Here is a 12,764-nt window from a genome sequence, read left to right as displayed (position 1 = left end):
AATCATCACCCGGCATTACGATTGGGATTGTTACGTATGATTATTACTAACGATTTTCTTGAAAAACTTGGTGTGATTCAAATAGAGGCTTACGTTTACAACAAGCATGCGGAACAAATTGTGGGGCAATCGGAATTCATTACTATGGGTTCGCGTGGTTTGTTCTCTTTTCAAGGAAGAGTGTGGGTGCCTAAGATGGGTGATTATCGACAAGTGCTACTTGATGAAGCACATAATTCAAAGTATTCCATTCATCCGGGTGCAACGAAGATGTATCTTGATTTAAGGAAAGATTATTGGTGGCCGAGTATGAAACGTGATGTTGTAAAGTATGTTGAGCAATGCGTCACGTGTTTGCAAGTTAAAGCCGAACACCAAAAGCCGTATGGTAAGTTGCAACCGTTAGAAATCCCGAAATGGAAATGGGAGCACATTACCATGGATTTCATCACAAAGTTACCTAAAACGGCGAGAACCCAATTTGATTCGATTTGGGTGATAGTTGACAGATTGACGAAAAGTGCTTTGTTTCTTCCCATTAAGGAAGCGATATCATCGGAGACTTTGGCCAAGTTGTTTATCAAGGAAGTCAACTCTCGATACGGGGTTCCTATATCTATCATTTCGAATCGAGATACTCGTTTTACATCTCGGTTTTGGGAAAAGTTTCATGAAGATATGGGTACGCAATTAAAGTTGAGCATGGCGTATCATCCTCAAACAGACGGTCAAACCGAACGTACGAATCAAACATTGGAGGATATGTTACGGGCATGTATTATTGATTTTGGTGGTAGTTGGGACGAGCACTTACCTTTGGTGGACTTCTCGTACAATAATAGTTATCATACTAGTATTGGGATGCCACCTTACGAGATGCTTTATGGGCGTAGGTGTCGAACCCCGATTTGTAGGGGGGAAGTGGGACAAAAGGAAATCAGGAGTACCGATTTAGTCTTAGAGATGAATAGCAAGATTGATATTATTCGGGATCATTTGAAGAAGGCTCAAGATAGACAAAAGTCGTATGCCGATAAACATAGATGAATGATCGAATTTCAAGAAGGCGACATGGTAATGCTTAAGGTTTCGCCTTGGAAGGGTATTATTTGATTTCGAAAACGAGGAAAGTTAGCTCCTCGGTTTATTGGGCCATTCAAGGTTTTAGCTCGTGTTGGTGAAGTTGCATATCGATTGGAATTACCCGAAGAGCTTGCAGGGATCCATAACACGTTTCATGTTTTCCATCTCCGTAAGTGTCTTGCAGATGATTCTTCATGGATGCCATTAGACGAAATTGAGCTGAACAATAAGTTGGAGTATGTTGAAGAGCCAATTGCTATACTTGATGAGAAAGTGAAAATGTTGCGTAACAAGGAGGTAAGAACTTTTAAGGTTCAATGGCGTCGGAGTAAAGGTTTCGAGTTTACTTGGGAACCCGAAGAATTCGTGTTGGTTTATCTTCCCTCTTGTCATGCGGAGTGGATCGCGAGGACGCGCTCCGAATTAAGTAGGGGAGAGTTGTAAGACCCAAATATTTCATAGTACATATGTGTGAATAAGTGATTCAAGTTGTGGGGTTTACGTTGTATATAATTAAAAGGCAAAAGAAGCTGAACTGGGCATTTGGCGCGCCGCGCGGCCTTATGGCGCGCCGCGCCATTACGGGCTGACAGATTCCTTTTTCTTTTTAAATTAGATATTTTGAGGGCATTTTGGTAAAACCACTTAAGGTCCGACTTTAAGGCTTGGATCAGTTGTTTGGAGTGTCATTTACTCCATATTCACCCACCTTATCATCTTCCAATCAATTCTAGAGAGAGAGTTAGATTCTAGAGTGAGAGAGCTCAAATTAAGGAAGAAGAAACTCGAATCGGGTCAAAGTGCAAGCACTAAAGTTGTTCATCTCCTCATTTACTACGTTTTGATAGTTGTGGTAAGCCCTAAACCTAATTTCCTTGTTTTAATTGCTTAAGAGTTAGGGTTTGTGTAGGTAATGAACATTAAGACCCATTTGTTAGTGAATTTGGGTGTGTTGGGTGAATTTGGGTTATGTTGACTCAAAGATGACTAACTAGGGGTTTTCAAGCTTTAATTGTTGTTAATAAACCTTAATTAGTTAGTAAATTGCTAGAACACCAATATTTATGTAAATGGATGTTAAGTGGGTTAGTGGATGACCCGAAATGGGTGTGTTGACCCTAAACGGTCCGAACGGTTCAAAATGGACCTAAGTTGGTTAATGTTTACATTTAGTGCATAAACCTTGTTCTAAAATGTGTTTTGAACCTATCTTGGCAAATGATTAGGGTTTTGGTGCGAGATGACCCAATATTAGGGTTAGGTGTCCAAATGGGTCAAAATGACCTAGAAATGGTGAGTGTTGCGAGTTTGACCAACTTGAACAAATGATTGATTATATATACTTTGTAATAGGTGCGTTACCTTGAAGTTTCAAGCTTGGTTTATTGATTCACCGAAGGCGAAAGGTGAGTGAAATAATTATATGCGTAGATATATAATGTGTTTATTTGTGTAGCGTGATATGAGAAGTGTCGATGTGCTAAGACACCACGTTCACGTAACGAGTGAAGCGTCGATGTGTTCAGATGCCACTCGGGAGTGAAGCATCGATGTGTTAAGATGCCACTTCGTGAGATGTAACGAGTGAAGTGTCGATGTGTTAAGACACCACTCGGGGTGAAGTGTCGATGTGTTAAGACACCACCCGGGGTGAAGTATCGAAGTGCTAAGATGCCACCCGAGGGGTTAGTGTGCGACGTGTTAAGTGACTAATGGTTGTTGTGAACACCGACGGTCTTTAAACACCGTTCCTTGTACGATTGGTTAACCATGGTTATTGTGTTGTAGTGTAAGCATATTACTTTTGTTCATGTTATATATGCTTTTGGTTATGCTAGCTTGATTATGGGAAGTTATAGCTTGTATTTAAGACGATAAGCTAATTGTGACTGCAAGCATGTATACGGTATGCGCGTAAGTGTTTTCAAGTAGATATTTTATATATGTATGTGTATAATTATTGCATTCACTATGCTTTGCTTACCCTCTCGTTGTTTACCTTTTTATAGGTTCGATTGTGGACAAGGGTAAAGGCATTATCTTGGATTAGAGATCCCGCATTGTTGATTAGGGGACGCTTTTTGGAAGTGTTAGTTCTTGGAGTTTGACCGAGACTTGGGTAGTTTAATCCCAAACGCCATGCTCGTAGTGTAGTTTGGTACTTAAACTTTTTGGCGGTCGAAACTCATATTTTGTATTTAAACTTGTAAATTGGGCCGTGTGGGTCCCGCTTCGTAAAACTAATTTTATTAATGGAACGTACTAGTTTTACATATATGAACTTGTGGGTGAAAGCGTTTCGTCTAATTATGTCGGGAAACGGCCAAACATTTTTGTGTATTTGGTTACCGGGGACAGCAGTCTGCCCAGGTGGGTTCGCGCGTCGCGCCACCACCTGGAGCGCCGCGCCATATTCTGGCCAGTCAAATATTTTTTTTTATTTGTGATATTATTACGGGTTTGGTTCGGGTTGTTACAACCATTGACCATTATTAACTTTGGTCCGTTGGTTGAGGATTTTCTTTTATTTATACGATTTACTATAGGTATCAATATTTCTTCCTCCGGAACCTCTTCTTCTTCTGGTTCCTCCTCTTCCGGTTCCTCTTCTTCCGGTTCCTCCTCTTCTGGTTCCTCCTCTTCCGGTTCCTCCTCTTCCGGTTCCTCTTCGGGAATTTGTGAATCTTCCCAAAATATATTCGACTCTTCATTATTATTAGGTGAATCGATGGGATTTGTACTAGTGGTAGACATCTATCACACAATATCAAACACATTAAGAGGTTAATATATCACATAATATTTACATGTTAATAATATATAGTTTCCAACAAAAATGTTAAGCAATCGTTTTTAATGAAAACACGGTCGAAGTCCAGACTCACTAATGTATCCTAACAAACTCGATATGACACACTAATGCAAATTTATGGTTCTCTAAGACCAACGCTCGAATACCAACTGAAATGTCCCGTTCATATTGATTATAAACGTTCCATATTAATTGATTTCGTTGCGAGGTTTTGACCTCTATATGAGACGTTTTTCAAAGACTGCATTCATTTTTAAAACAACCATAACCTTTATTTTATCTATAAAGGTTTAAAAAGCATTACGTAGATTATCAAATAATGATAATCTAAAATATACCGTTTACACACGACCATTACATAATGGTTTACAATAAGAATATATTACATCAAAAATAAGTTTCTTGAATGCAGTTTTTACATAATATCATACAAGCATGGACTCCAAATCTTGTCCTTATTTTAGTATGCAACAGCGGAAGCTCTTAATAATCACCTGAGAATAAACATGCTTAAAACATCAACAAAAAATGTTGGTGAGTTATAGGTTTAACCTATATATTATCAAATCATAATAATAGACCACAAGATTTCATATTTCAATACACATCCCATACATAGAGATAAAAATCATTCATATAGTTTGAACACCTGGTAACCGATATTAACAAGATGCATATAAGAATATCCCCTATCATTCCGGGACATCCATCGGAAATGATAAAACAACATCGAAGTACTAAAGCATTCGCTACAACGGATGGGGTTTGTTGAGCCCAATAGATCTATCTTTAGGATTCGCGTCAATTAGTAGACTGGTTTACTAATTCTTAGGTTACCAAGTAAAAGGGGCATATTCGGCTTCGATCGTTCAACCATAGAAAGTAGTTTCATGTACTTGTATCTATTTTGTAAAACATTTATAAAGCTGCATGTATTCTCATCCCAAAAATATTAGATTTTAAAAGTGGGACTATAACTCACTTTCACATATTTTTACTTCTTCGGGAAGTAAGACTTGGCTACTGGTCGATTCACGAACCTATAACAAATATGTACATATATATCAAAGTATGTTCAAAATATATTTACAATATTTTTAATACATTTTAATATTTTAAGTTTATTAAGTCAGCTGTCCTCGTTAGTAACCTACAACTAGTTGTCCAGAGTTAGATGTACAGAAATAAATTGATATATATTATCTTGAATCAAACTACGACCCAGTGTATACACATCTCAGGCTAGATCACAACTCAAAGTATATATATATTTTGAATCAACCTCAACCCTGTATAGCTAACTCCAACATTACTGCATATAGAGTGCATATGGTTGTTCCAAATAATATATATAGATGGGTCGATATGATATGTCAAAACATTTGCATACGTGTCTATAGTATCCAAAAATTACATAATATATTAGAATACATGTATAATACAATATAAGTTAGCTAGGATATGATTAATATAGATTTGTTGCCAATTTTCACGTAGCTACAACAAAAAAAATTATCCAATTTTGTTTTACCCATAACTTCTTCGTTTTAAATCCGTTTTGAGTGAATAAAATTGCTATGGTTTCATATTGAACTCTATTGTATGAATCTAAATAGAAAAATTATAGGTTTATAGTCGGAAATATAAGTTACAAGTCGTTTTTGTAAGAGGTAGTCATTTCAGTCGAAAGAACGACGTCTTGATGACCATTTTGAAAAACATACTTTTACTTTGAGTTTAACCATGATTTTTGGATATAGTTTCAAGTTCATAAGAAAAATCATTTTCCCTAAAGAACAAATTTTAAATCAAATTTTATCATAGTTTTTAATTATCAAACCCAAAACAGCCCGCGGTGTTACTACGACGGCGTATGTCCGGTTTTACGGTATTTTTCGTGATTCCAGATTTTAAATCATTAAGTTAGCATATCATATAGATGTAGAACATGTTTTTAGTTGATTATAAAAGTCAAGTTAGAAGGATTAACTTTTGTTTGCGAACAAGTTTAGAATTAACTAAACTATGTTCTAGTAATTTCAAGTTTAAACCTTCGAATAAGGTAGTTTTATATATATGAATCGAATGATGTTATGAACATCATTACTACCTCAGTTTTTGTGGATAAACTTATTGGAAATGAGAAAAATAGATCTAGATTCAAAAGATCCTTGGATGGCTTGAAAGTTCTTGAAGCAGAATCATGACACGAAAACAAGTTCAAGTAAGATTTCCACTCGAAATAAGATTGTTATAGTTATAGAAATTGAATCAAAGTTTGAATATCAGTATTACCTTGTATTAGAAAGATATCTTACTATAAATAAGAAAGATTTCTTGAGGTTGGATGATCACTTTACAAGATTGGAAGTAAGCTAGCAAACTTGGAAGTATTCTTGATTTTATGAAACTAGAACTTATAGAATTTATGAAGAACACTTAGAACTTGAAGAAAGAACTTGAGAGAGATTAATTAGATGAAGAAAATTGAAGAATGAGAGTGTTTGTAGGTGTTTTTGGTCATTGGTATTTGGATTAGATATAAAGGATGTGTAATTTTGTTTACATGTAAATAAGTCATGAATGATTACTAATATTTTTTGTAATTTTATGAGATATTTCATGCTAGTTGCCAAATGATGGTTCCCATATATGTTAGGTGACTCACATGGGCTGCTAAGAGCTGATCATTGAAGTGTATATACCAATAGTACATACATCTAAAAGCTATGTATTGTACGAGTACGAATACGGGTGCATACGAGTAGAATTGTTGATGAAACTGAACGAGGATGTAATTGTAAGCATTTTTGTTAAGTAGAAGTATTTTTATAAGTGTCTTGAAGTCTTTCAAAAGTGTATGAATACATATTAAAACACTACATGTATATACATTTTAACTGAGTCGTTAAGTCATCGTTAGTCGTTACATGTAAATGTTGTTTTGAAACCTTTAGGTTAACGATCTTGTTAAATGTTGTTAACCCATTGTTTATTATATCTAAAGAGATGTTAAATTATTACATTATCATGATATTATGATATATTAATATATCTTAGTATGATATATATACAGTTAAAGGTTGTTACAACGATAGTCGTTACATATATGTCTCGTTTCGAAATCATTAAGTTAGTAGTCTTGTTTTTACATATGTAGTTCATTGTTAATACACTTAATGACATGTTTAATTATCATTTATCATGATTAAACATAGTGTATCAATATCTTAATATGATTCATATGTATTTAGTAAGACGTTGTTATAACGATAATCGTTATATATATCGTTTCGAGTTTCTTAATTCAATAAACTCAATTTTATGTATATAACTCATTGTTAAAATACCTAATGAGATACTTACTTATCATAATATCATGTTAACTATATATATAATCATATATATGTCATCATATAGTTTTTACAAGTTTTAACGTTCGTGAATCACCGGTCAACTTGGGTGGTCAATTGACTATATAAAACCTATTTCAATCAATCAAGTCTTAACAAGTTTGATTGCTTAACATGTTGGAAACACTTAATCATGTAAATAACAATTTCATTTAATACATATTAACATAGAAAAGTTTGGGTCACTACATAACACATAAGTGTGTTAGTGATTTAACAACATCATTAACTCTATAATCACCAAATCACATGAATAAACCCTAGATCACCTCCCGTAGGGTTTCCATACATCAAGTTTACCCAAAATCACCCATTTATCCCTCAAATGGGTCTTACAAGCTTTAAATGAACAAACCCTAGCTACAAATCAAATAGAATCAAAACTCGGAGTTAAAAGTTACCAACACTATCACAACGTAGCTAGAGATGTAGAGAACAATTTTAAAATGTGGACTTAGGCAAGATTTGGTCTTCTTCTTCCCTAAAGTGAGCTCTCTCACTCTAAAACTCTACTCTCTCTCTAGAATTAATTTTGGTGTAGGTGAAAAAGTGTTTAATGAGTTGAGGATAAGCTTGTATCGGTTTTTAAGTCACCAAACCGTTCACCAAGTGAAAAGACCAAAAAACCCAAAAGATACCCCTAAAAACGGGTTAAAATGGTCAGTTCAGCGACTCTGTCACGTTTCGCGATAGTCTGTCGCGTTACGCGATGTCTCAGACGCGATAACATTACACAAAACGCGATAAAATGACAGAAGTGGGGGTTTTCAAGATGTCACATTTCAGTCAAGAATGTCACGTATCGCGACGAGCCCAGACATGATACGTTGGTCCAAAACGCGATGAAAGCCCTGATCAACCCAATTCTAACATTTAGTCCATTTATACATACCTAGATTAAAGTTAAACATTCGAGAGGCTAAATACGCACCTTGGACTATGTACAGGGAAAACGGGATGTTACATGTGGCGATACCTTTTTACAAAGTCACCGCAACTAAATTAACGTATATTCTTTTTCATTTTCTTTCTCATTAAATTCTGGTCAAACGTTGAAAATGTATTTGCGGCGTTTATAATCGCTGCAAATAGTTGTCTTTTGCGCACTGAAATTTTCCCTCCAATCTAGTTCTCGCTATTTTTTCCCTCCAAAATGTTAATATCGAGGCATGTCGTCGTTAGTAATGCGCTGCAATAGGTGAGTTACATATTCTATATAATTAAGAACAACATACATAATAATAATAATAATAATAATAATAATAATAATAATAATAATAATAATAATAATAATAATAATAATAATAATAATAATAATAATAATAATAATAATAATAATATAATAATAATACTAATACTAACAATAATAATTAGAAAACGGAATTGGTTAAATGTCAATGTGGCAAACTTGCTGTTACCAAAACATCGTGGTCGGATCAAAATCCGCATCGACGTTTTTATAGTTGTCCCAGTTATCCGGTATAGTAAAATTTATTTCATTTTATATTTATGATCGGACCAAAGCTCATAATCGGACTTAATGAAAAGAAAGATCTAGAGGTCTTACTGTTCTGATTGAGATCCTCCAAAAAACTACCCAAGTGTAAACTTCAGACGACTCCCAAGCGGTTCCAATTCCGAGGGGAATTCGCAAAACCACATTTCCATCAAGAATTGAAAACAATAGATATTTCATTTGCCAATTCTGATCCCGAACTCCTAAAAAATGGAGCCTAAAGATCTGTTAGGTTTTTCAAGTTTTTGCCCAAGGAATATTTTGGTTGCTTTTGACGGATCGCCATAAGCGAGCTCTAAGATCATATCTTTGGGATAAAATACAGTTGGAAAACAATCCAATTAGAGATAAATAAACTGAAATGATTGAATTTTTTTTGGAATCATGTTAGGTCTAATTCTCAGAATGTTTCGGCTCTTGAGTAAGGAGAGAAGGGTTGAGTGCCGGTGAAATGCTTTTTGAGACTTACCCTTAAAAATTACAGTCAAAATAAGTTCGAAAGAAAGAAGGAGAGGGTTCAAGTTTCAATCGATATCTGCGGAGTTGATCCTCAAGATGTTAGAAGGTGCAATACTAATAGGGGTCGGAGCTGACGAGACCTTGAAAGCAACTTTTTGAAGAACGAATGGTGTAACGACTGCCCCGCTGCCTCCGACGTTAACCCAGTGAAAATGAATTCTCAAACGGGGGACTAGACGGGAACGTATTTAAATTGGACGTGGAACTACTTGGGGCACTAATCCCGACTTCTCTCATTGCTATTGTATTATAAGAGATAGGGGCCCGATTTGAAGCACCCCTTTTCCATTCTTAGAGAGATTCAATCGTCAAAATTAATAAAAAGGACATCGTGAACCAAGATCCAAAGGGATCAATGCCTAAAAGAAAGGCGCTATTCTCGATAGTTCTTCGTGCTTTAGGTCCTATTGAACACAGCTTCTTGCTACATAGAAATGTTAATTTCATTTCATATCCTGAGGGAAAGGGAATGAGTAAGAAATCACTTTAGCTTCACTAAGTTAAGCTTAGTGTACCTAACAAACAGCGTTCGGTGAGGCCACGATATCGTCTTAAAGTGAAAGAGCACGACTCTTTAAAATAAAATCTTTTAATTCAATTCATGAATTAGCCAACTACCTATTTATTATGTTTCCCTATTGGTCTCACTACCATACCAAACTCTCCCTCGGTCGTCTCGTTACGTGGGAGCATCTCCCGCAACACAAGTAGCATTGTTCGCCACCCCTAAAAAAATTTCTATATTTAGCTTTTTTTTTTTTTTTTTTAGCAAAATGAAAAAGAAGTTCTCTCTTATTTTTCTAATTTTTGACCCTAACCTAATTAATCATCTAATATTCTTGACTAAAACAGGGTTCTAAGAAAAATAAAAAATTGACTATACAACACATGTAATGGACTATTAAACAAGAGGAATTGCATAGCGTCCTCTAATGTAACTTGACAATAAAACAACAATAATGAGCATTTAAGTAACCATTCACTTTATTTCACAATTGCTCTTATGCATAAATAAATAATCCAAATGCTTTCACTTCAATAAAATAATTATCAATACCATTACGTTTAAGCCACAACAAACATCAACGATAATCATAATTGACTTGTTATATAGATAACACCATTGTGACATTCGAATTTAATTTGGTTTTTGTGTTTCATCAGCCGGAAGTGAGGCCAAAAACTTCTTAAGACATTGAGTATAAACACACGGTCGTTCGATGTGAACAAGATGACCCGCCTTACTTATCCCTTCAACTGTTGTATTGTCTCCTAGTTGCCTATAATCACATCCGACAAGTTAAGTCTGATTATTATTGTTATATATAACGTCCTTAAACAACAACATGCTCATATATAATATAGTTACCATTTCATGTTTTGTGCGAGCTCCATCTTAAATATTTGATCGTTTTCTCCCCAAAGAAGATGAATTCTCTACACAAATGATCGTATCAAACCATATTAATTAATTACTAAAGATGGTAAAGTATATAACCGATAGACATATATTTACGTTCATGTATATTACATATATACCTGTGGAAAATGTGGAATGAAGTTATCTTTGTTGCTAACTACAAGTCCCTCAAGTAACTCACCTCTTTCCTTTCTATTATTAAACATAACCTGCAATTCATAACACAATTCATTCAAAACGAATGAGTATGTATTGTATATGAGTTTTCATTCCTAACACACCCCGGCCAAATGTTTATGGTTTTTAGTTCAAAATTTTATCTCAAGATAGCCTAGCCTAGTGGTCGTTTGGTGTCCTCATAAACTCATAAGAAGTCTCATGTTCAAACACTAGTAGCTAGTAGTAGATCTAGGAATTTTCTTTCAGCGAAGGCAAATGTGAAAAAAAAACAACATAATAGTTTAATACGACGAAAGTTAATATATAAATACAATAAAAAAATTCAGTCGTCGGATGTGGCTGGCCCTAGTCCAGTTAAAAGTTATGCATGGTCATGTGGTAACTCGGTATGGACGAGTATATCAGAGCAAAAATATTTTCAATTGTAGATAGCGTAAATACGAAACACTTTATTTGTTTAACTTATCCATTTAGTTGCAATTTTAATCATCAATAAAAGTTCTTTTCTAACTATATTATCCGAGTAAAAGGTCATGTGGTATTCGAGTAGCTTTCAGCCAAAGAGGTTGGAGATTCAAGCTCTTTCGTAAACATATTATATTGGTGGATTAATAGGCGTTAGAGTGTTAGATTTGCCGTAAAAAATCTTTTATAAATGTATTATGGATAATAACTGAAAATTATGTTATGTGAACATGCATTACTTTTCTAGTATTTTGGTTAATCTAGGTAGTTGATCAAACAATTGAAATATAGTCTCTTATGACGTACGTAATGCTACTTTTAAAATGAAAAGTTGATAATAATATGTTGATTTAAACTACGTATAATAACTTGTTAAAAATAAGCATATATATAATTTAAATTAAAAGAGTAAAATTAGAAATAATATATAACCTCAAGGTAATCTTTATGAAGGCGATCAGGAAACCAAAGATTCCTATGAGTTGCAACTGATAAAAGTGCCTTCAAACCCTTAACAGAATCCGGCAACAAAAGTTCCGATGACGACGAAAACCCCAACTCATTCAACGTCGTTTCACTAATCGAATCCGTCATAGCAAGTATCGAACCCGATATCACCATGGCTCGAACCATTTCTGGATACAATTCAGCCATTTTAAACGCAACCATTCCACCATAACTAAACCCAACCACCACACACTTCTCAATCCCAAGTTTTCTTAACCCTTTAACCAAACACTCTGCTTGAAACCTCGGAGACCGATCAGAATTATTAGAAAACGATCCGCCAAAAAATAATAAATCGGGCACGTAAACAGAGTATTGCTTTGAGAGTGAACCAATCTGGAACTGCCACGTGGCAATGCCTTCAGCTGCGAACCCGTGGATTAAAACGACCACAGGCTTCTCAGGTTTCGGGCTAGTTGTGGTTACTTCTTTGGTTTTTGTGTTTGGTTTTCGAACGGTTTCATTTGGAACCCAAAAGTTCATGTTGGTACCGGGCTCGATTTCGACGATATGGGTTTGGACTCCGGCTAGCTTCATTAGCAAGATGATTAAGGGTTGTTGTATGGCTACTAAGTTCACCATTTTTGGCTGTTTTGATTAATTTTGTCGGTGATTATGAGTGTGAGATTTATGGTGATGAAATAAAAGAACTGTGATGGCTTTTTATATATGTTTATGATTTATGATTATGATAATAACTTATTTATTTGATTTTGTTATGTTTGTAGCTAACTAAAATATAAAATTAGGGAACGGAAGGCGAAGTTGGTGTTGGTAAGTGATCTGTTTTACACTTTTTGAGCGTTAACTAGTCAATTCAAGTTATAGAAATTGAAAAGGCGAACTTTA

The 12,764-nt window shown here is 34.9% G+C and overlaps 1 protein-coding gene across 1 annotated transcript; it reads right to left on the bottom strand.

Moving 5' to 3' along the window:
- Window positions 1-10,481: 10,481 nt before the first annotated feature.
- LOC139859453 (uncharacterized) lies at window positions 10,482-12,497 on the bottom strand. Its single transcript, XM_071848242.1, has 4 exons — window positions 11,841-12,497; window positions 10,883-10,972; window positions 10,713-10,780; window positions 10,482-10,623 (listed from the first exon to the last, which is right to left on the bottom strand). The coding sequence occupies exons 1-4, from the start codon at window positions 12,495-12,497 to the stop codon at window positions 10,482-10,484; spliced, it is 957 nt and encodes a 318-aa protein (XP_071704343.1).
- Between the last annotated feature and the right edge of the window lie 267 nt (window positions 12,498-12,764).

This window comes from Rutidosis leptorrhynchoides, chromosome 7 (genome assembly GCF_046630445.1).
Source record: "Rutidosis leptorrhynchoides isolate AG116_Rl617_1_P2 chromosome 7, CSIRO_AGI_Rlap_v1, whole genome shotgun sequence".
Classification (NCBI taxonomy): Eukaryota; Viridiplantae; Streptophyta; class Magnoliopsida; order Asterales; family Asteraceae; genus Rutidosis; species Rutidosis leptorrhynchoides.
Note: the sequence above shows the minus strand (reverse complement) of the source record. Positions and strands in the feature narration are given on the sequence as shown.